This window comes from Scyliorhinus canicula, chromosome 1 (genome assembly GCF_902713615.1).
Source record: "Scyliorhinus canicula chromosome 1, sScyCan1.1, whole genome shotgun sequence".
In the NCBI taxonomy this organism is placed as follows: domain Eukaryota; kingdom Metazoa; phylum Chordata; class Chondrichthyes; order Carcharhiniformes; family Scyliorhinidae; genus Scyliorhinus; species Scyliorhinus canicula.
The window spans coordinates 39,577,968-39,603,160 of record NC_052146.1 but is presented as its reverse complement, the minus strand read 5'-3'; the positions used below and the strand labels follow the sequence as shown (position 1 = coordinate 39,603,160).

The 25,193-nt window shown below is 43.9% G+C and overlaps 1 protein-coding gene across 7 annotated transcripts in view; it reads left to right on the top strand.

Moving 5' to 3' along the window:
* The window catches only part of cux2b (cut-like homeobox 2b), a 438,718-nt gene that overhangs the window by 239,320 nt on the left and 174,205 nt on the right, over positions 1–25,193 (top strand). For all 7 annotated transcript variants that reach the window (XM_038787705.1, XM_038787654.1, XM_038787739.1 and 4 more), the window contains one exon: positions 813–860. In XM_038787705.1, the coding sequence (XP_038643633.1) occupies positions 813–860 (48 nt within the window). The remainder of the gene's footprint in view (positions 1–812; positions 861–25,193) is intronic.

Here is a 25,193-nt window from a genome sequence, read left to right as displayed (position 1 = left end):
CCCCCCCCAATCCCCCAGACACCCCCCCCATCCCCCAGACACCCCCCCATCCCCCAGACACCCCCCCCCCATCCCCCAGACACCCCCCCATCCCCCAGACACCCCCCCATCCCCCAGACACCCCCCCCCCATCCCCCAGACACCCCCCCCACCACCCAGGTGCCACCGTGACACTTCCAGGGTGCCTGTGTGGCATTTTGCCCTCCCATACCCCCCTGACACCCCCCATCCCCCCCAGACACCCCCCTTCCCCCAGACACCCCCCATCCCCCAGACACCCCCCATCCCCCAGACACCCCCCCCCCCCATCCCCCAGACACCCCCCCCATCCCCCAGACCCCCCCCCCCCAATCCCCCAGACACCCCCCACCCAAGTATACCTGGACCCGTTTATGGAGACAAGTACTAACCAGTGCTTGCTTGGGGCCCCCAAGGTGAAGGGATTTAATCCCAATGCCTTGGGTAGATCCAGAGAGTGCATATTAAAGTGAGATTAGCTGCTCAGCTTAATATGCAAAGGTCACCCTATGACCTTTTTCCACCTTAGTCAAAAGAGAAGAATCAGATGTCCATGTGTCATCTCCTCAGTCTATTCAACCTAGCCTTTTAAGGATGGAACTAGCATGCTATTTTCAGCACAGGCCTTATGTTTACAAGTGGGAAAATCATTTTATTGCTGACACATAGAGCACTGGCCGAAACATATTTGGTACAAAATTGGTCCAAAAACTCTCAATTTTAAGTGTGGATTTGTGCAGAGAGCATTGTTGCAAGTTTAATTTTTAATTTTAAACTGTACAATTTTATTTCAGGAGATTAGAGAAATGGTGGCACCCCTTCTCAAGAGCTTCCAGTCTGAGGTAAGTTTATTTCAAGATAATTCTGGAACCTATGTCTTCATTCACCTGAGGAAGGAGCAGTGCTCCGAAAGCTAGTGATTCGAAACAAACCTGTTGGACTTTAACCTGGTGTTGTAAGACTTCTTACTGTGCTCACCTTAGTCCAACGCCGGCATCCCCACTTCATGGCTACCATTGAATTTTGCTGACAGGTCTGTGACATGATACTTTTTTTTTTATAAATTTAGATTAGCCAATTATTTTTTCCAATTAAGGGGCAATTTGTCATGGCCAATCCACCTACTCTGCACATTTTTGGGTTGTGGGGGCGAAACCCACGCAGACACGGGGAGAATGTGCAAACTCCACACGGACAGTGACCCAGAGCCGGGATCGAACCTGGGACCTCAGCGCCGTGAGGCGGTTGTGCTAACCACTAGGCCACCGTGCTGCCCTGTGACATGATACTTAATCAGACAACTTTTGGAAGTCCATGTATACAACATCAGCCTCATTGTCATAATCAACCCTCTGTGTTTCATCAATCAATCAAGTCAAGTTATTTAAAATCTATTTCCCTTTTACAAATTGATGTTGGCTTTTCATAATTCAAGTTTGGGATACAGTCCTGGATAAGCCACTATTTCTTCTACTTGCAAAGATTGAAACCATCACCTTTGTCTCTGCTCCAAACTCTGTCCCCTCAGAGAGGGGGGTAGAGAGAGAGCGGGGGATAGAGAGAGAGAGAGAGTTGGGGATAGAGAGTGAGAGAGCTGGGGATAGAGAGAGAGAGAGCTGGGGATAGAGAGAGAGAGAGAGCTGGGGATAGAGAAAGAGAGAGCGGGGGATAGAGAGAGAGAGAGCTGGGGATAGAGAGAGAGAGAGAGCTGGGGATAGAGAGAGAGAGAGCTGGGGATAGAGAGAGAGAGAGCTGGGGATAGAGAGAGAGAGCGGGAGTAGAGAGAGAGAGCAAGAGGGGTAAATAGAAGGGGGGTGTAAAGTGAGGGCGCGAGCAAGGGGGTAAAGAGAGAGAGAGGAAGTAAAGAGTGAAGATTTAAATTTATTCTCACATGTACCGAGGTACAATGAAAAGTATTATTCTGCGTACAGTCTAGGCAGATCATTCCATACATGAAAAACATTGCACATACGATAAATACACAATGTTAATACATATATATAGGGAGTATTGTGCTACCCCAGTAGAGAAGATGCTCAGAGAGATCAGTTCAGTCCATAAGAGGGTCATTCAGGAATCTGGTAACAGCAGGGAATAATCTGTTTTTGAATCTGTTAGTGCGTGTTCTCTGACTTTTGTATCTTCTGCCTGATGGAAGAGGTTGGAAGAGAGAATACCCGTGTGGGAGGGGTCTTTGATTATGCTGCCCGCTTTCCCAAAGCAGTGGGCAGTGGAAGGTGTGGACAGAGTCAGTGGATGGGCGGTGAGTTTGTGTCATGGACTGGGCAGTGTTCACGACTCTCTGTACTTTCTTATAGTCTTGAGCCGAGCAGTTGCCATACCAGGCTGATGCAGCCAAATACGATGCTTTCTATGGTACATCTGTAAAAATTGGTAAGAGTCAATGTGGACATGCCGAATTTCCTTAGTTTCTTGATGCAATATAGGCACTGTCATAGCGTCGCCGTGGGTGGACCAGGACAGATGGTTGGTGATGTTTACACCTAGGAATTTGAAGCTGTTTGAAGGGTAGAGAGAAAAAAGGGTAGAGAGAAAGAGAGAGGGGTAGAGTGAGAGAGAGGGGTATGGGGGAGCAGCATGGTGCCACATGAGCGGCACAGTGGTTAGCACTGCTGCCTCAGGGACCCGGGTTTAATTCCGGCCTTGGGTGACTGTTTGAAGTTTTCACGTTCTCCCCGTGTCTGTGTGGGTTTCCTCCGGGTGTTTCCTCCAACAGTCCAACAGCGTGCAGGTGAGGTGGGATTCCAGGGATAGGACGGGGGAGTGGGTATAAAGAGGGTGCTCTTTCAGTGGGTCACCGTAGATCCTGCTGGGCCGAATGGACTCCTTCTGCACTGTAGGGATTCTATGGAAAGAGAGGGGGTAGCAGAGAGGGAGGGCAGGATTTATCGAGCAGCATTGCTAACAACAAACAAAAACATGCTGGAGATGTTTAATATTATGTTAACAAATGACCTAGTTGGTCATAAAAATTGTCTTTGTGAAGCTTTGGTTCATTCTTCCCAAATTGCTGCCGAGACACTTAAAGCTTCTAAGCAGTTGACTTAACTTTTAAAAGTATTAAGGTTTAAGTATTAAGGCTTTTATAGATACCACTGGCAGGCAGTTGCTCGTCCTGTCTATTTTTGAGATTTGTGATGGTGTTTTTGATATTGTTCTGAAAATTGGTGTATTCTTGCAGCCGAGAATTGGTGTCTTCTTGCAGCCGAGAATTGGTGTATTCTTGCAGCCGAGAATTGGGGTATTCTTGCAGCCGAGAATTGGGGGTATTCTTGCAGCCGAGAATTGGTGTATTCTTGCAGCCGAGAATTGGTGTATTCTTGCAGCCGAGAATTGGGGTATTCTTGCAGCCGAGAATTGGGGTATTCTTGCAGCGATTGGGAGAATTCCATGACCATGCCTCAAGGCATTGTGTTTCTGAATGCAAAAATGTACACATTTTAAAAATATTCCCACTTGCCGCTGAGCTGACAGTACTGATATTGAAATCCTGACCCTTTCAACTGGTATGGAAACTGGCATTCTTAAAGACTGTGCATTGTCATTTGGTAGTATGGAACTTGAGTATTGTTTCTCATCTTACACTAATCAGGACAGACACAAGAATACCAAATTTCAAAGGGAGCAGCAATTTATACTGCAAGAGAAAAAGGAGTGCTGTTTGGTTGGCAAGTCGGTTCTGATTGGTGGAAACATTGCCTGGTGAATTCACCAGGGAGCAATTGTCCCCAGGGCTTTTTATTAAAAACGGTGCAATATCTTGATATATTCCTTTTCCTTACAGAGAGCAGGTCCTTGCATTTGAATATATGCATGCTCCAGCAAGCGCAGCTGAGCATTTAGCATCTCATGCTAAAATTATGTTTGTAATGTTGAGCAACTGCCCGAGACAGCCAAAGAGAAGCAGTACTTTAATATGAACATGTTGCCTGTAGCAACACAGAGGCCGTGCTGAAGGCTTTCATCCCAAACTGAGGCCAAGCATACATGATCATTATAAGCTACCATTTTGTTTTGGTTTTCAGAGCTCAGTGGAAGGTTGACATCTGTGAGGTCATCGTATAATGGTAACACAGTGGTTAGCACTGTTGTTTCACAGCGCCAGGGTCCCAGGTTCTATTCCCAGCTTGGGTCTGCACGTTCTCCCCGTGTCTGCATGGCTTTCGTCCAGATGCTCTGGTTTCCTCCCACAGGTCCTGAAAGATGTGCTTGTTAGGTGGAATTGGGCATTCTGAATTCTCCCATGGTGTACCCGAACAGGCGGCAGAGTGTGGCGACGAGAGGATTTTCAAATGTAAGCCTACTTGCGACACTAATAAAGATTATTAATTGTGTTTTTTCAACAACTGCAAGGTTGCAAGTTTAGAATGGGAGCGTTGTTTCTACTAAATTGGAGTACTTTTCAAAATACTTTTACACAGAGAATATATTCTGTACTCACCCAACTTTTTTTTGTTTCTATGATGATATCAATTTGATTGGGTACAATTGAGTTTGAGTTTACTTCCTGCCAAGATGCTAAGATAGAGCCAGGGCTACATCTTGGACTAGTCTGAGCACTGTGGGATCCAAACAATTCTGTAGGCTGTTTAGGGATCCAGAGCACCCTGTTCTTGTTAAGAGCATAGCTGATGTCAAATGCTCGAGTATTCCAAAACCCAGGAAGGAGCTCTGGAATGCCTGCTCACAACTGGATTCCACAATTTGGCATAATGAGGAAAGGTATGAAGAGCAGCAAAGGATGTCCCAGACTCTTGTGATGACTTTAAACAAAATAATTATTTGTTGAACAGTAAAATATGCAACAAGAAAGTCAACTAAAATACAGTTAACTACATTACTGGGTATCCACAATATCATTAAATTTACCCAGTTCCCAAACCCTCTATTTTCCTAACCTCAGAGCTCAACCTCCAGTAAACAACATCCCACGGGTTTTAAAACTATAAGCCAAATTCAACAATAATTACCACAACTGGCACCTATATCTTTGAGGTTGGTCTCGATTTAGAATAGAGACAACTGCCTTCTCAAAACAGATTTCACCAGGCACAATTTGTTGGCAGAGGACATAGCTTCATAGTGCCGGCTGCGATCAAGCAGCTTCCCTGGTAGAGTGAATTTGCCTCTGATTTACTGTCTCTCCTATTGATCTTCCCTTGTCTGAACTCACCTTCTCTAAAATTACTCTTAATTACCTTTATTACATGAGCTCACCTTTTAGAATGTAAATGTGAAATTCATCCCCATTTCCATTGTTACCAAACTTGCTGTATGTAAACATTTTTTTCCAGTGTTGCTCGGCCAATCATCATATCAAAGCCTTAGTTCCACCAACTCAACCGATCTGTCCTTCTTCCAATTTTCCACTTTTATCTTTAAACATACAACCCCAGAACACACCACCAATTATTAGATTTCTTATTTTTCCCATTTTCCGGCAATATCCTAAAACTGTGTCTTTTGATAGATGCCAAAGAGAAGTCTGGCAATTAGAATTTTTTGATAAACATTCATTATTTGCACAAACCAGGAGTCGTCACTAATTCTCCCAAGCACTGACATGCTAAAGGACCACCAAATAAATTCTCAGAGGAGCTAAAACCCATTGACTACTTAGATTGAAGCTAAGCTGCAGATGTTAATGTTGGTTAATTGTGGATATGGGGTGTGGATATGGGTGTGGAATAGGTTTTTTAATGGGGTGTGGATCGGGTGTGGAATGGGTTTCTTAATGGGGTGTGGACATGGGTGTGGAATAGGTTTTTTAATGGTGTGGATATGGGTGTGGAATGGATTTTAATGGGGTGTGGAATGGTTTTTTTTAATGGATTGTGGATATGAGTGTGGAATGGTTTTTTAAAAAATATTTTAATTCTCCTTTTTCACATTTTCTCCCGAATTTACACCCACCAACAATAATCAGCAACAAATATTTCAATCCCCATAACAATAACAACGATCCCATCCTCCCACCAACCCAGAAACATCAGCCCGCATGTTTACATAAACAAATGACAAAAAGGAATCAGGGATTACCCATAGTCACCCTTAATACAAACAGGCCCCCACAACAGCCCCCCCCCCCCCCAAACTAATGTTCAATGTTATCCAGTTCTTGAAAGTGCATAATGAATAATGCCCATGACTTGTAGAACCCCTCCGTCCTTCCCCTCAGTTCAAACTTAACCATCTCAGAGTCAAGCATTCCAACAAGTCCCCCCGCCAGGCCAGGGCACAGAGTGGAGAGGCTGCTCGCCATCCCTTCAGGATCCACCTTCGGGCGATCAACGAGGCGAAGGCTACGATGTCTGCCTCCGCACCCGTTTCCAACCCTGCTTGATCCGACACCCCGAATATGGCCTCCCAAGGGCCCGGGTCCAGTTTGACGTGCAGCACCTTGGAAATAACCCTAAAAACCTCCTTCCAGCACTCCTCTAGCTTTGGACAGGACCAAAACATATGAACGTGATTAGCGGGACCCCACCCCGCAACGCTCACACACATAGTCTACTCCTTCAAATTAGCGGCTCATTCTCGCCCTCGTGAGGTGTGCTCTGTATACCACCTTCAGCTGTATCAGCCCCAACCTCGCACATGAGATGGAGGCATTTACTCTCCGGAGCACCTCACACCAGACCCCCTTCTCTCTAACCTCTCCTAAGTCTTTCTCCCACTTTGCTTTGATCCCTTCCAGTGGTGCCTTATCCTCTTCCAAAATAGCTCCGTAAACTGGTGACACTGCCCCCTTCTCCAGTCCCCTTGTCATCAGTACCTCCTCCAGCAATGTGGAGGCCGGTTCCTCCGGGAAGCTCTGTATCTCCTTCCTGGCAGAATCTCGAACCTGCATGTATCTAAACATTTCTCCCTGCTCCAGCCCATACTTCGCTTCCAGCTCCCTCAATCCTGCAAACCAACCCCTAAGAAACAAATCTTTTAGCGTCTTAATCCCCTTTTCTTCCCATTTCCGAAAGCTTCCATCCCACTTCCCTGGCTCAAATATGTGGTTGTGGAATGGGTTATTTAATGGGGTGCGGAGTGGGTTTTAAAGAGGTGTGGATATGGGTGTGGAATGGGTTTCAATGGGGTGTGGAATGGGTTTTAATGGGGTGTGGAATGGGTTTTAATGGGGTGTGGATATGGGTGTGGAATGGGTTTTAATCAGGTGTCAATATGGATGTGGAATGGGTTTTAATTAGGTGTGGATATGGGTGTGGAATAGGGTTCTTAATGGAGTGTGGATATGGGTGTTTTAATGGGGTGTGGATATGGGTGTGGAATGGGTTTTAATGAGGTGTCGATATGGGTGTGGAATGGGTTTTAATGGAGTGTAGATATGGGTGTGGAATGGGTTTTAATGGGGTGTGGATATAGGTGTGGAATGGGTTTTAATGGAGTGTGGATATGGGTGTGGAATGGGTTTTAATGGGGTGTCGATATTGGTGTGGAATGGGTTTTATTGGGTGTTTAATGGGTTTTAATGGGGTGTGGGTATGGGTGTGGAATGGGTTTTAATGGGGTATGGATATGGGTGTGGAATGGGTTTTAATGGGGTGTGAGTATGGGTGTGGAATGGGGTTTAATGGGGTGTCGATATGGGTGTGGCATGGGTTTTAACAGAGTGTAGATATGGGTGTGGAATGGGTTTTAATGGGGTGTGGATATGGGTGTGGAATGGGTTTTAATGGGGTATGGATATGGGTGTGGAATGGGTTTTAATGGGGTGTGAGTATGGGTGTGGAATGGGGTTTAATGGGGTGTCGATATGGGTGTGGCATGGGTTTTAACAGAGTGTAGATATGGGTGTGGAATGGGTTTTAATGGGGTGTGGATATGGGTGTGGAATGGGTTTTAATGGGGTGTGGACATGGGTGTGGAATGAGTTTTAATGGGATGTGGATATGGGTGTGGAATGGGTTTTAATGGGGTGTGGAGTGGGTTTTAATGGGGTGTGGATATGGGTGTGGAATTGGTATTAATGGGGTGTGGATATGGGTGTGGAATGGGTTTTAATGGGGTGTGGAATGGGTTTTAATGGGGTGTGGATATGGGTGTGGAATGGGTTTTAATAGGGTGTGGATATGGGTGTGGAATGGGTTTTAATGGGGTGTGGATATGGGTGTGGAATGGGTTTTAATGGGGTGTGGATATTGGTATGGAATGGGTTTTAATGGGGTGTAAATGGGTTTTATTGGGGTGTGGAATGGGTTTTAATGGGGTGTGGAGTGGGTTTTAACGGGGTGTGGATATGGGTGTGGAACGGATTTTAATGGGGTGTGGGTATGGGTGTGGAATGGGTTTTTATGGGGTGTGGATATGGGTGTGGATATAGTTTTAATGGGGTGTGGATATGGGTGTGGAATAGGTTTTTTAATGGAGTGTGGATATGGGTGTGGAATGGGTTTTAATGGAGTGTGGATATGGGTGTGGAATGGGTTTTAATGGAGTGTTGATATGGGTGTGGAATGGGTTTTAATGGGGTGTGGATATGGGTGTGGAATGGGTTTTAATGGGGTGTGGATATGGGTGTGGAATGGGGTTTAATGGAGTGTTGATATGGGTGTGGAATGGGTTTTAATGGGGTGTGGATATGGGTGTGGAATGGGTTTTAATGGGGTGTGGATATGGGTGTGGAATGGGTTTTAATAGGGTGTGGATATGGGTGTGGAATGGGTTTTAATGGGGTGTGGATATGGGTGTGGAATGGGTTTTAATGGGGTGTGGATATGGGTGTGGAATGGGTTTTAATGGGGTGTGGAATGGGTTTTAATGGGGTGTGGATATGGGTGTGGAATGGGTTTTAATGGGGTGTGGATATGGGTGTGGAATGGGTTTTAATGGGGTGTGGATATGGGTGTGGAATGGGTTTTAATGGGGTGTGGATATGGGTGTGGAATGGGTTTTAATGGGGTGTGGAATGGGTTTTAATGGGGTGTGGATATGGGTGTGGAATGGGTTTTAATGGGGTGTGGATATGGGTGTGGAATGGGTTTTAATGGGGTGTGGAATGGGTTTTAATGGGGTGTGGAGTTGGTTTTAATGGGGTGTGGATATGGTTTTAATGGGGTGTGGATATGGGTGTGGAATAGGTTTTTTAATGGGGTGTGGATCTGGGTTTTAATGGGTGTGGAATGTTTTTTTTAATGGGGTGTGGATATGGGTTTTAATGGGGCGTGGATATGGGTTTTAATGGGGTGTGGATATGGGTGTGGAATAGGTTTTTTAATGGGGTGTGGACATGGGTGTGGAATGGGTTTTAATGAAGTGTTTTAATGGGTGTAGAATGGGTTTTAATGGAGTGTAGATAAGGGTGTAGAATGGGTTTTTTAATGGGGTGTGGACATGTGTGTGGAATGGGGTTTAATGAAGTGTCTTAATGGGTGTAGAATGGGTTTTAATGGAGTGTAGATATGGGTGTGGAATGGGTTTTAATGGGGCGTGGAATGGGTTTTAATGGGGTGTGGAATGGATTTTAATGGGGTGTGGATATGGGTGTGGAATAGGTTTTTTAATGGGCTGTGGACAAGGGTGTGGAATGGGTTTTAATGAAGTGTCTTAATGGGTGTAGAATGGGTTTTAATGGAGTGTAGATATGGGTGCAGAATGGGTTTTTTAATGGGGTGTGGATATGGGTGTTTTAATGGGGTGTGGACATGGGTGTGGAATGGGTTTTAATGAGTTGTGGACATGGGTGTGGAATAGGTTTTTTAATTTGGTGTGGACATGGGTGTGGAATGGGTTTTTAATGAGGTGTGGATATGGGTGTGCAGTGGGTTTTAATGGGGTGTAGATATGGGTGTGGAATGGGTTTTAATGGGGTGTGGATATGGGTGTGGAATGGGTTTTAATGGGGTGTAGATATGGGTGTGGAATGGGTTTTAATGGGGTGTGGAGTGGGTTTTAATGGGGTGTGGATATGGATGTGGAGTGGGTTTTAATGGGGTGTGGATATGGGTGTGGAATGGGTTTTAATGAGATGTGGACATGGGTGTGGAGTGGGTTTTAATGGGGTGTGGAATGGGTTTTAATGAGGTGTCGATAAGGGTGTGGAATGGGTTTTAATGGGGTGTGGATATAGGTGTGGAATGGGTTTTAATGGGTGTGGATATGGTTTTTTAATGGGTGTGGAATGGGGTTTAATGGGGTGTGGATATGGGTGTGGAATGGGTTTTAATGGGGTGTGGATATGGGTGTTTTAATGGGGTGTCGACATGGGTGTGGATATGGTTTCTTAATGGGGTGTGGATATGGGTGTGGAATGGGTTTCTTAATGGGGTGTGGATATGGGTGTGGAATGGGTTTTAATGGGGTGTGGATATGGGTGTGGTATGGGTTTCTTAATGGGGTGTGGATATGGCGTGTTTTAATGGGGTGTCAACATGGGTGTGGATATGGTTTTTTAAATGGGGTGTGGAATGGGTTTTAATGGGGTGTGGATATGGGTGTGGAATGGGTTTTAATGAGGTGTGGATATTGGTGTGGAATGGGTTTTAATGGGGTGTGGCTATGGGTGTTTTAATGGGGTGTGGATATGGGTGTGGAATGGGTTTTTATGAGGTGTGGATATGGGTGTGGAATGGGTTTTAATGGGTGTGGATATGTTTATTCTGATAGGGTTTGGATATGGGGTTGGAGCAGGAACATGGAGTTGAGGTAGAAGATCAGCTATGATCTTACAGAATGGTGGAGCAGGCTCAAAGGGCTGTATGGCCTAGTCTTGTTCCTATTTCTTCCATTTTTATAATTAAAATTGGCAATGTGCCCTTCTCTAAAAACACACCCGCTCGTTCTCTAACCAGATTTTGTGATCGATTTATTGCTGCTCTTAGTCCATTATATTTTTCAGTTATACTTACAGGACCCAGTTGGGTCCCTCACCCCTATCTGTCATTATGCTTTTTTTCCTTTCTCTCTCTATACTCTATCTCTCTTTCACCGTTCAAGGAACGGGTACTACGTGTCCTTGATATGTATGTCCCTGTCAGGCAAGGAAGAGATGGTCGAGTGAGGGAACCATGGTTGACAAGAGAGGTTGATTGTCTTGTTAAGAGGAAGATATATACTTATGTAAGGCTGAGGAAACAAGGGCACTTGAGGGATACAAGATAGCCAGGAGGGAACTGAAGAAAGGGATTAGGAGAGCTAAGAGAGGGCATGAAAAAACTTTGGCGGGTTGGATCAAGGAACACCCCAAGGCCTTTTACACATATGTGAGAAATATGAGAATGACTAGAGCGAGGTCAGTAGCGGGAGATTGTGTATTGAGTCTGAAGAGATAGGAGAGGTCTTGAACGAGTACTTTTCTTCAGTATTTACGAATGAGAGGGGTCATATTGTTGGAGAGGACAGTGTGAAACAGACTGGTAAGCTCGAGGAGATACTTCTTAGGAAGGAAGATGTGTTGGGCATTTTGAAAAAGTTAGGAAGGAAGATGTGTTGGGCATTTTGAAAAACTTGAGGATGGACAAGTCCCCCGGGCCTGATGGGATATATCCAAGGATTCTATGGGAAGCAAGAGATGAAATTGCAGAGCCGTTGGTAATGATCTTTTCCTCCTCACTGTCAGCAGGGGTGGTACCAGTGGATTGGAGAGTGGCAAATGTCATGCCCCTGGGAATTACAGGCCAGTTAGTCTTATTTCGGTGGTAGGCAAAGTAATGGAAAGAGTACTGAGGGATAGGATTTCTGAGCATCTGGAAAGGAACTGCTTGATTAGGGATAGTCAGCACGGATTTGTGAGGGGTAGGTCTTGCCTCACAAGTCTTATTGAATTCTTTGAGGAGGTGACCAAGCACGTGGATGAAGGTAAAGCAGTGGATGTAGTGTACATGGATTTTAGTAAGGTATTTGATAAGGTTCCCCATGGTAGGCTTATGCAGAAAGTAAGGAGGCATGGGATAGTGGGGAATTTGGCCAGTTGGATAACGAACTGGCTAACCGATAGAAGACAGAGAGTGGTGGTGGATGGCAAATATTCAGCCTGGAGCCCAGTTACCAGTGGCATACCGCAGGGATCAGTTCTGGGTCCTCTGCTGTTTGTGATTTTCCTTAATGACTTGGATGAAGGAGTTGAAGGGGGCTCAGTAAATTTGCAGACTATACGAAGATTGGTAGAGTTGTGGACAGTGAGGAGGGCTGTTGTCGGCTGCAAAGAGACATAGAGAGGATGCAGAGCTGGGCTGAGAAGTGGCAGATGGAGTTTAACCCTGAAAAGTGTGAGGTTGTCCATTTTGGAAGGACACATGTGAATGCGGAATAAAGGGTTAATGGTAGGGTTCTTGGCAATGTGGAGGAGCAGAGAGATCTTGGGGGTCTATGTTCATAGATCTTTGAAAGTTTACACTCAAGTGGATAGAGCTGTGAAGAAGGCCTATGGTGTGCTAGGGTTCATTAGCAGAGGGATTGAATTTAAGAGCCGTGAGGTGATGATGCAGCTGTACAAAACCTTGGTAAGGCCACATTTGGAGTACTGTGTGCAGTTCTGGTCGCCTTATTTTAGGAAGGATGTGGAAGCTTTGGAAAAGGTGCAAAGGAGATTTACGAGGATGTTGCCTGGAATGGAGAGTAGGTCTTACGAGGAAAGGTTGAGGGTGCGAGGCCTTTTCTCATTAGAACAGAGAAGGATGAGGGGCGACTTGATAGAGGTTGATAAGATGATCAGGGGAATAGATAGAGTAGACAGTCAGAGACTTTTTCCTCGGGTGGAACAAACCTTTACAAGGAGACATAAATTTAAGGTGAATGGTGGAAGATATAGGGGGGATGTCAGAGGTAGGTTCTTTACCCAGAGAGTAGTTGGGGCATGGAATGCACTGCCTGTGGAAGTAGTTGAGTCGAAAACATTAGGGACCATCAAGCGGCTATTGTATAGGTACATGGATTATGGTAGAGTGCTGGGGTGTGGCTATGGGTGTTTTAATGGGGTGTGGATATGGGTGTGGAATGGGTTTTTATGAGGTGTGGATATGGGTGTGGAATGGGTTTTAATGGGTGTGGATATGTTTATTCTGATAGGGTTTGGATATGGGGTTGGAGCAGGAACATGGAGTTGAGGTAGAAGATCAGCTATGATCTTACAGAATGGTGGAGCAGGCTCAAAGGGCTGTATGGCCTAGTCTTGTTCCTATTTCTTCCATTTTTATAATTAAAATTGGCAATGTGCCCTTCTCTAAAAACACACCCGCTCGTTCTCTAACCAGATTTTGTGATCGATTTATTGCTGCTCTTAGTCCATTATATTTTTCAGTTATACTTACAGGACCCAGTTGGGTCTCCTGATAACTAGAAAAGGTATTTAGGCAATCGCTACATCACAAGTCACCTGGCAGAAATAGTATCACACTGGACAAAAAATGGAGATTAATTGTAGGAGGTAAGTAGCTGCTGAGTGGCCTGTCAAAAAGGTAAGCTTTGAAACTCCAGGGTCCTGCTGTTCAAACATTCAGCTTTCTATACTTGAAAAGAACTGAGTGTGTTACCAGCTGTTTTTGATCATTTAAAATCGCAATAGTGATGGAAAGCTGGAAGCTGTGTTTCTCATGTGCTTGAGAACCATGTGCAGAGTTCTGCCATCTCCAGCTTCACTTTGATCTAAATGAATAAGTGTGGTTCCCAGTCGCATTGCTATGAACTGGGCTCAAATGTGCAACAGTCTTCAGTGCAAGTCAAACCTGACAAAGTTATCCTCCCTCCTCCTTCTCCTTATTCTCAGATTTTTGATCTTCTGAAAGCCCTTTCTTCCTTTTTTTAAAAAAGTCCTTTTACTTTTTATCGGTAATTGCTCATGTTCCCTCTCTGTTGTTCTCCCACTCGGCTCCAAATATACTCAATGTTCTTTCTGTTTCTCTTGCTTCTTCTCTCCTTTTCTCTTTCTCTCTCCCTCACCCCTATCTGTCATTATGCTTTTTTTCCTTTCTCTCTCTATACTCTATCTCTCTTTCACCGTTCAAGGAACGGGTACTACGTGTCCTTGATATGTATGTCCCTGTCAGGCAAGGAAGAGATGGTCGAGTGAGGGAACCATGGTTGACAAGAGAGGTTGATTGTCTTGTTAAGAGGAAGATATATACTTATGTAAGGCTGAGGAAACAAGGGCACTTGAGGGATACAAGATAGCCAGGAGGGAACTGAAGAAAGGGATTAGGAGAGCTAAGAGAGGGCATGAAAAAACTTTGGCGGGTTGGATCAAGGAACACCCCAAGGCCTTTTACACATATGTGAGAAATATGAGAATGACTAGAGCGAGGTCAGTAGCGGGAGATTGTGTATTGAGTCTGAAGAGATAGGAGAGGTCTTGAACGAGTACTTTTCTTCAGTATTTACGAATGAGAGGGGTCATATTGTTGGAGAGGACAGTGTGAAACAGACTGGTAAGCTCGAGGAGATACTTCTTAGGAAGGAAGATGTGTTGGGCATTTTGAAAAAGTTAGGAAGGAAGATGTGTTGGGCATTTTGAAAAACTTGAGGATGGACAAGTCCCCCGGGCCTGATGGGATATATCCAAGGATTCTATGGGAAGCAAGAGATGAAATTGCAGAGCCGTTGGTAATGATCTTTTCCTCCTCACTGTCAGCAGGGGTGGTACCAGTGGATTGGAGAGTGGCAAATGTCATGCCCCTGGGAATTACAGGCCAGTTAGTCTTATTTCGGTGGTAGGCAAAGTAATGGAAAGAGTACTGAGGGATAGGATTTCTGAGCATCTGGAAAGGAACTGCTTGATTAGGGATAGTCAGCACGGATTTGTGAGGGGTAGGTCTTGCCTCACAAGTCTTATTGAATTCTTTGAGGAGGTGACCAAGCACGTGGATGAAGGTAAAGCAGTGGATGTAGTGTACATGGATTTTAGTAAGGTATTTGATAAGGTTCCCCATGGTAGGCTTATGCAGAAAGTAAGGAGGCATGGGATAGTGGGGAATTTGGCCAGTTGGATAACGAACTGGCTAACCGATAGAAGACAGAGAGTGGTGGTGGATGGCAAATATTCAGCCTGGAGCCCAGTTACCAGTGGCATACCGCAGGGATCAGTTCTGGGTCCTCTGCTGTTTGTGATTTTCCTTAATGACTTGGATGAAGGAGTTGAAGGGGGCTCAGTAAATTTGCAGACTATACGAAGATTGGTAGAGTTGTGGACAGTGAGGAGGGCTGTTGTCGGCTGCAAAGAGACATAGAGAGGATGCAGAGCTGGGCTGAGAAGTGGCAGATGGAGTTTAACCCTGAAAAGTGTGAGGTTGTCCATTTTGGAAGGACACATGTGAATGCGGAATAAAGGGTTAATGGTAGGGTTCTTGGCAATGTGGAGGAGCAGAGAGATCTTGGGGGTCTATGTTCATAGATCTTTGAAAGTTTACACTCAAGTGGATAGAGCTGTGAAGAAGGCCTATGGTGTGCTAGGGTTCATTAGCAGAGGGATTGAATTTAAGAGCCGTGAGGTGATGATGCAGCTGTACAAAACCTTGGTAAGGCCACATTTGGAGTACTGTGTGCAGTTCTGGTCGCCTTATTTTAGGAAGGATGTGGAAGCTTTGGAAAAGGTGCAAAGGAGATTTACGAGGATGTTGCCTGGAATGGAGAGTAGGTCTTACGAGGAAAGGTTGAGGGTGCGAGGCCTTTTCTCATTAGAACAGAGAAGGATGAGGGGCGACTTGATAGAGGTTGATAAGATGATCAGGGGAATAGATAGAGTAGACAGTCAGAGACTTTTTCCTCGGGTGGAACAAACCTTTACAAGGAGACATAAATTTAAGGTGAATGGTGGAAGATATAGGGGGGATGTCAGAGGTAGGTTCTTTACCCAGAGAGTAGTTGGGGCATGGAATGCACTGCCTGTGGAAGTAGTTGAGTCGAAAACATTAGGGACCATCAAGCGGCTATTGTATAGGTACATGGATTATGGTAGAGTGCTGGGGTGTAGATTTATTTGTTCTTAATCTAGGACAAACATTTGGCACAACACCGTGGGCCGAAGGGCCTGTTCTATGCTGTATTTTCTATGTTCTATGTTCAATCTTGCTATCCTCTTTCTAACTGACTTTCTTTTTTGCTTCCTTTTTCTAGCCTTTTGGGGGAGGGGGTCAGTAGGTGAGTTACTCGCTGTAGGATTCCTAGTCTTTGACCTGCCCTGGTAGCCACAGTATTAATGTGGCTTGTCCAGTTCAGTTTCTGATCAATGGTAACCCCCAGGATGTTGTTTGTGGGGGATTCAGCGATGGTAATGCCATTGAACAGAATGGGGTCATGTTTAGATCCTCTCTTGTAGGAGATGAGCATTGACTGGCACTTGTGTGATGTGAATATAACTTGCCATTCGTCAGCCCAAGCCTGGATATTCTCCAAGTGTTGCTGCTTTTGGGCATGAACTGCTTCATTATCGCGAATGGTGCTGAACGTTGTGCAGTTGTCCACAAACATCCCTACTTCTGACCTTATGATGTAAGGGAGGTCATTGGTGAAGCAGCTGAAGATGGTTGGGCCACTTTTCAAACTACAGAAAAAGCACAATAGAACATTCAGCCACGGTTAACCCAAATGATGGAGATGGAAGGGTGGAATCGTAATCTATCTTGTGAGGCCGCCACTAATTGCAAACATTGGTAGAGCTTTGTATCAGGTGCTTAGAATAACGATAATGGGATGGAGTGAGAATAACACGCAAAGTAAGTACTCCAAATGGCAACTTTGATCAAGTTGATGTTGAAACCCTAATATAAAACAAGTTCAATAATTTGACCTGGATATTGTTCACTGTGGAGAACCCAATCTAATTAATATTCTACTGTGTTGGTATTTATTACACTATAATACTAGTGTGCGGAACTGGGTCATCCTTGGTATTTGAAAGGCTAGTTATACCACTGCTGTCATTGAGCTAATTCATGGGGTTTTACCCAATAGAATTGAATGGTTGCACAGTGTGCAATGTTATTTAATTTTAGAAATGATTTTTCCATTGCTCGTTTGTTGATGTTAATAAAGATGGACAGCAAACTACACATTCCTGAAAGTGAAGTTAGTCTCATTAGTGAAAGGAGAACTTGTCAGAACGAGGGGTGAATGAAGTTTGTACGTCGTGCTTAGTGTAATAAATTCTGTGTCTAAATCTTCCTACTGGTTATGCTGTTAATGAAAATAATTATACAGAGGACAGAACAATATAAATGTTAAATCCCAAAGTCTTTTATGTAACATACATTCCACCTCGCTACATTTGGTCTGCCACCCTGAGAATAAGGTCAACTTAGGGTTGGGCGCCACAGGCGAATTAGACGCAGACTTTCACCTTTTGGAGCCCAGAGTGATGGGATGGAAGCTGCCTCTCCTGCTAATGCTGTTCACAGATGCGAACCCACAGCAAACAAAACTGCCCAAAACTTGTCACAGATCGGCAGCCTCACTCCGTGAAGCCTGGTGTTAGAAACTCAAAAGAAATCCATTGGTGAGAATAGAATTTATTTTCTTGTGGTTTTCCATAGGTAGATGGAGTTTCAGTTTTAATCTTGCGCTGCGTTAATTTCATTGCTGACCTCCTTCACCTCTAGCAGCATAGAAAGTTTGCTGATTGGGAATATAAATTTGGAAATTTGCAAAAACAATGCACTTTCGTAAAGTGTTATAAAGCTGGTGCGCAGCCATCCACTTTAGCAGTCTTTTGGTGCTAAATGATACAAGGACATAAATATCTTTTGTCACTGACTGTATTACTATTGACAACAGGGACACATCAGCTTATTTTACCCACTTTGTAAAACCATGAAGATGGGAACTCACCTAAATTTTAATCAATAAGAGAATACCTTTTCCCTCCTATTGCCTGAGGTAATTCAGGGCAGAGCAGGAAACTGTTGTAGCCATTACACCTGAATAAATGATCAAAATGCTTACCGTTTTATAATATGTGTTCCGTTGCTTATACCTCCCCTTCCCGACATGCATGAAGAATTGTGGAAATAATCTAGCTGAAACTTTGCGGAACCAGTTTATTTAATCTGTCACTTTCAATTTTCAGGCGATAATTTGTCGTCTCGAATCTCTAACCAGAAGAAACATTCTGTACAGAGCAGACTGGTAAATCTTCGAGGATAGCCTCAGTGAATAATAATAATAATCTTTATTGTCACAAGTAGGCTTACATGAACACTGCAATGAAGTAACTGTGAAAAGTCCCTAGTTGCCACACTCTGGCGCCTGTTCGGGTATACTGAAGGAGAACTGAAAATGTCCAATTCACCTAACAAGCACGTCTTTCGGGACTTTGTGGGAGAAATCCGGAGGAAACCCACGCAGACACGGGGAGAATGTGCAGACTGCACAGAGACAGTGACCCAAGCTGGGAATCGAAACTGGAACCCTGGAGCTGTGAAGCAACAGTGCTACCCACTCTGGTGCGGGAGGCAGGGGGGGGGGCTCCCATTTGACAAAATTAATTTAAAGTCACAAATATCTCTTGTGTGAGGAAGATATTGCCATCTGTACTGATGATCCTGAATGTACCATATTTTGTTCTGCATGTTGTGCAAAGCCTGTGCATCTTTTCTACGGAGCAGTTTACGTGCCAATTCAGAATTTTACTAGCTATTAAAACGGGACTTAATAACCTATTTTCATTTAGAAATGATTGTGAAGTTGCTGTGACGCATGGTAATAATGACACATGGCTCAAACTGACAAAGGTAATTAATTAGGCTATTATGCATTCTACAATGATAATTGCTTTGCTGGAAAGGCACCAGCCTTGAAAAGCCCAAGTGTATGAGTGCAATCCATCACCGAGAGTGTTTTCAGCACAGCTGTGTTTTTTCACCTTGACTCATTGTACAGCATATTAGGAACACAAAAATTAATGATACATCAATAAATAATATCTATTACTTGGCATGTTGCAAGCTGTTGGAGGATTTAATGGTTATTAAAGCTGTTTAATCGTAATGGCATTTCTTCTCTGTTCCTCCTGAAATGGTTTGTTTGACACGAAATGTGTCCCTGATTCTGGAGCTGAAACATGTGTAATTTTCTGAAATTGGGGAACATGACTGAAACGTCGTGCTTCAGTGGCGGTGGCAAGGCTGTTCATTTTCTTCAGTGGCTGGTGCAGTATAGCCTTCATTCTAAGTGCTGCAAAGGTGGAAAGCAATTTGTCGAGGTGGTCTGTGAATTACAAATGACCTCTCGCTATTGTCTGGATGACAGGGGCTTGATGCTTCTCTGAGAGTGTGTGTTTGACTGTAGCGATTCCTTCAGCTGCCAGAATGTCAAGGTTAGAAGTCAGTAATTTAACTGATAATTGCATAATCACCAGTTGTAGTAATTATAATTCATGATTACATAATTACTAATTACAGTTCTGCCAATCTAAGTGGCTGGGATTTTCAGTAGATCACAACTTTTTCATATCGTGCCAGTGATGGTTTAGGGAACTGCCAGAAACTAAGTCTAGCAGCGTTGTTCTGCCGATACTTAAACACTCATTTGGGAGATTTTGTTTTCCTGTTTGAAGTCGAGTAACTTGTTGGAGCTGAATCCTTTTTTCCCTTCGTTCTGTCTGAAGAGATGCTTCCTCTGGAATATAAATGACTTTACCTTTTTTTCATCCATTGCCATCTTGGCTTTGGCTTTGATTTATTGAAAATCAAATGTCAGTATAGAAAAGCTTGAACTACTTTGTGCTTAAATAGTGCGACTGTGTTGCAATATAACTTAAGGAATTGCTTTGTGAGCTGAAAAAGGTATTTTTGGGAGTCACGCAATTGGTTTTTGTCATCCAGGTCTTACTAATGAATACTAGGACTGAAATTCCTGTCTTTGTCAATGAAGACACAAACGTATGTAAATAATTCAACTTCACTTTTCTTTGAACTTGAATCTCCTTTTTTGCCACAATCAATGCAATAGGATTCTCATAGAATTTCATAGAATTCACAGTGCGGGAGGAGGCTATTTAGCCCATCGAGTCTGCACCAGCCCTTGGAAAGAGCACCCTACTTAAGCCCACACCTCTATCATATCCCCGTAACCCCACCTAACCTTTTTGGACTCTAAGGACAATTTATCATAGCCAATCCACCTAACTTGCACATCTTTGGACTGTGGGAGGAAACCGGAGCCCCCGGAGGAAACCCACACACACACGGGGAGAATATGCAGATCCCGTACAGACAGTGACCCAAGCCGGGAATCAAGCCTGGGACCCTGGAGTTGTGAAGCAACTGTGCTAACCACTATGCTACCGTGCTGCCCAATCACAGGCCCAATATTCCCTAAATTGGTATGTTAGCATTGAGATGGACCTTGAAACAGTATTTTTATGTTTGGATGAAATAGCCTGTATTTTAATCCAGTAAAGAGTACTTTTTTCTTAAATGTCTTGGATTATTATTTAAATGTGTCTGTGAAGCAGCAACTCCTATTTTAGGTCTATTGTATTGAAGTGTTGGAGGGAGGTGTCTGATTAGATGACTACAGAGGTTATGTATATCTATGATTGTTTTTTAAACTAGTCAAATCTAATTTGAGGGTCAGGAGTGTTCTCATTCTCAGTAAAAGTGATGTTTTGTTCTGAATAATACATTTGTAATGACAGAAAGTACCCAAGAATTGATATGGACCAGAGCAGCATGGTGGTGCAGTGGTTAATTGCAGTTCAATCCCGGCTCCGGGTCACTGTCCATGTGGAGTTTGCACATTCTCCCTATGTCTGCGTGGGTCTCACCCTCACAACCCAAAGATGTGCAGTGTAGGTGGATTGGCTGTACTAAATTGTTCCTTAATTGGAAAAAAAAGAATTGGGTACTCTAAATTTTAAAAGGAAGTATTGGTATGGCCTCGATCTCTTTTGCGATTTTCTCCTTCCAAACACACTACTGCTAGAAAGTATTTCTGTGACTTTGCAGTGAGCATTCCTACTATGTTATGTGGTCCACACAAACATAATAAAACTGTGTCCAAAGTCTGACCATAATCTACATATCATAGTTTAGATTTCAAAAGTTAAAATGAAAGTCTTGGAAACAAAAACAATGATTCAAAATTTTGTCTGCTCCCCTTTTTCAAATCATTGCCCTCCCCCTAAAGTTATCTCGCAACACAAGCTTGCTTGTTGAGCATAACTGGAAATAACTCGTAACTTATCACAGAAAATTGAATTTCATATTTAACATTCAAATAATGAACCTAGTTTCTCAACTTGAAGGTTCATTAGGTTAATGCCACATTGGTTTAATTGAGTAGGGTAACCTGTTGACACACTCTCCACGCTCACACATGAGTAGTCATTTGATTGAATGTCCCAAAGGTGGCTGGGAGCTGTGGAACAGGACTGTAATTTGAACCACTACATTTGAGAGAAGAGGAGCTGGGAAATGTTCAATAGGGAATGAGTCTGAATATATCCAAGATAGGTACTGTTGAAAACTTAGTTACATAGATATAACATTTTTAATGATAATTGGCTGTTGGAAAACTTCAAATACAGGCTTGTCAGTCATTGAAATCTTTGAAGACACATGCACATTCTGTCAAAGTAATTATTGGTCACGGTATTATTTGTAGACCCTGATCTTTTTAAGAAAAAGAAGTAAACCTTGTTTTTAACCTTCATCTTGCCAAATCAGGCTGTCATAGTCAGTTCGGACCATAATGAGAAACCTCACGGTCCTCTGTTACCTTGTTTAGGCTTCATCTGTTCTGTGCTGTACTGTTCTATGTTCTATGTTCTATCTGTCTGAAATGCTGGTTTTGCTCTCTGGGTTCCCTAACATTGAACACTGGAGCAAAGGAAAGGAGGGGAGACTTCATGCAAGTTGCCTCAGTGATGTGGCTTTGATTAATATGAGGACTTCATAACATTAAAAAACTCATTTTGTACATCAAGGGCCTTTTATTGAAGATTTGACATTTACAAGATAGATTTTTGTGTAAACCTAAGGGGCATTGTTAGATAACTTAGGAGATTTGAGGAACAGCTGTACATCTGTGTCAATTTTGAAATATATCCATTAGACGCCTGCACAAAAAGTTGCGGCATTTCCTGTATTAATTGTGATAGAATTCAACAGTATTAGCCATAAACCATGGGACAGGCTTTAGTTTTAACTGGTAGTGAAATTTTGGAGCACACTTATGTATTCTGTATTTATTTGCCAAACTTTGCTTCTGGCGTCCAAGGTCAGTATTCTTCTTCTTAAGGACAGAGAGGCCTGCAGAGAAATATCTCCCTACCAGTAGACAGATCTTGTGTGAAATGAGTTTCAATTGTTTGGGCGACAGCCAAATGACATTTGGATTTCCTGATGAGGATTGGTGATGGTGGCAGGTGCTTGTGTTGAAACTCCATTGACGCCTAAGGCATCAGTGGACACAAATGTTGAAGTGAACGTGTGCAGACAAAATGTTTTTTTTATTCATTTATGGGATGTGGGGGTCGCTGGTTAGGCCAGCATTTATTGCCCATCCCGAGTTGCCCTTCAGAAGGTGGTGGTGAGTTGCCTTCTTGAACCTCTGCAGTTGTCTGACTGCAGCATGTTGGCCTTTGCTCATGAGGCTTGGACAGGTTCTCAGGTTTTGAAAGGTTCAGAGCAGGATGAATACCATTGGATAATTTCTGTGGTAATGAGGAAGCTAGTGTTGGATATTTCCCAGGATAGTTTGTTGTAGAATTTCTTCCATATGGATGTAAGACAATTTTCACAGTCATTTAACGGTAGAGTGCAAATCTTTTACAGCACTTTCCAACTCCTTATTGAGGAAAAGATAAAATTGGATTAGTAGCAGTGCAGAGAAGGTTCACGGGGAAGGGAGGGTTCATGGGGAAGGGAGGGTTCACGGGGAAGGGAGGGTTCATGGGGAAGGGAGGGTTATTTTATGAGGAAATACTTGGACAGGCTGAACCTGTATCCATTCGAGTTTAGAAGATTGTGAGGTGATCTTATTGAAACATAAGATCCTGAGTGGACTTGACAGGGTGGAGGCTGAAAGGATGCTTTCCCTTGCGGGTGAGGCTAGAACCAGGGGGCAGTTTTAAAAAAGGGGGTTTCCCATTTAAGATGGGGATGATAAGATTTTTTTTCCTGAAGCTTTGGAATTATCTCCCCAGAGAGCAATGGAGACATTTTCATTGAACATTGTTAAATGTTAGGAAAGCAAAGGTACTTTTAATGGCTTTATATTTCTATTAATAAACATTTTAAAATAAGGTATAGTTTTAGGTGTGTTTGGTTTAATGTTTTTGTGTCTGGAAGGATGCCTATCGTTAGATTCATGCTGGGCAAAGGGGTTTGTCTGTGTAAGGGGTGGTTAAGTTCCAACTGTGTTTCTATTGTGCTTGGAGAGGGCTACGGTGTGAAAAATAAACAAAAGGCATACACATGAAGCAGCTGCTTTCCAACTGGAAATCCTTGTACGGTAAAAAGCTATAAAGTTTTACTTTAGGTACATTGAGAGCAGTTGGATCCTGATCACTGTGGATTGAACAGCTGTCAACACGGTAGTACAAGTGGATAGCACTGTGGCTTCACAGCGCCAGGGTCCCAGTTTCAATTCCCGGCTTGGGTCACTGTGTGTGCGCAGTCTGCACGCTCTCCCCGTGTCTGCATGGGTTTCCTCCAGGTGCTCCGGTTTCCTCCCACAGTCCAAAGACGTGCAGGTTAGGTGGATTGGCCATGATAAATTGTCCTTAGTGACCAAAAATAAGGTTAGGGGGGGATTATTGGGTTACGGGGATAGGGTTGAAGTGAGAGCTTAAGTGGATCAGTGCAGACTCGATAGGCCGAATGGCCTCCTTATGCACGGTATGATCTATGTTCGAACACTGCCAGGCGAAGCTCGACAGGACAAGGGGGTTGCAAAGAGACCGGTTTCCTAAAGTACAAGTGACAGCTCGGACCCAGGGAATTGGGACAGAAAGAGCATTGAAGATGACTGGAATTAAGAGAACAGAGACCAAGAGTGGAATTTTCCGAAGAAATGGCAAAGTGTCAGGTTCTGACTGAAAATTGCCGTGCTTCTCCCCAGAAACACAGTCAGCTTTTTTTCGTCGGGATCTTATGACACTTTGTCAGAAAAAAATTGGTAGGCATGTTTTACACCATCACTCTTGTGGGGCAGGACCTGATGAAGCTGGCAAGCTTGGCTACACAGAGATTGGGGTGCCATCTTCAAAGGGAGCTTCGATCAGTGAGAAAACTGAACACCCTCCCACCCCTCCATAACCGTGCAAGACCCCCCACAAGCTTTCCCCCCCCCACCCTCCTGCACATTTGTCATAATGCATCCCGCTCCTGCCCCCACCGCACTTAAGGGGAACCCCCCCTTCCCCCAATTGAGAAGCGTTTTCCCCCCCTCTCCGGGCCCCCTCAAGAGTTCCCCATGGCTTTGCTCCTGGGCACTGTTAGGGAACTGCCCAGCCTTGACCCTCAACTCTGCGGTCTTCAGGCATCTCCACACACCCGGTGTGTTCATCACTTTCGAAAACCAGTGGTGAATTATGATGATGTGACATCATGCCGCTGGGGGAACGGGAACATTACACTGGGCTGGAAGGTATGGCATAAAGCCATTTAAATATATTTAAATCATGGAAATCTGATTCACACCTTTCTGGGCATGAACCTGAACGTGTCACCAGCAGGGAGTGCGGGGAAGATCTCAAACTGAGATCTCACCGGCACAAATCCCATTATGGCCCTCTTGTGAGATTTAGCAGCCATAATGGGATTTACACACGTATCAAACGACCTGAAAAATTGCGCCCCAAGGTATTGTTCAGCAGAATTCAAGGAAGAGTAAATAAAGTGTTTCAGTTAAAGGGACAATTGCAGCAACTAGACTTAAAGTGGGACAGCAGACTTCAGAGGGAGATAAAACATTTGATGTCATTTTAATACCATCTGGGAATTGAAATGTTAAAGCAATTGTGAGCAGTTTGCACAGCAGTCAAGCCAAAGAAATCCTAGAGGGTTTGGTGTGAAACCCTGACTGGATTTGCTGTTAAAAATGGAGCTGAAGCTTCGACTGAGAGTGTAATGTATAAAGCCTGGACTGGATTTGGGAATGCAAACCGCTAGAGATTTTAAAGAATGTTTCTGGGGTGCCGTTTGGAAACTCTCATGTTACAACCATCTGGGGGATTCCCGGGAGAAAACCACAGACACCAACTTGGGTTCAGA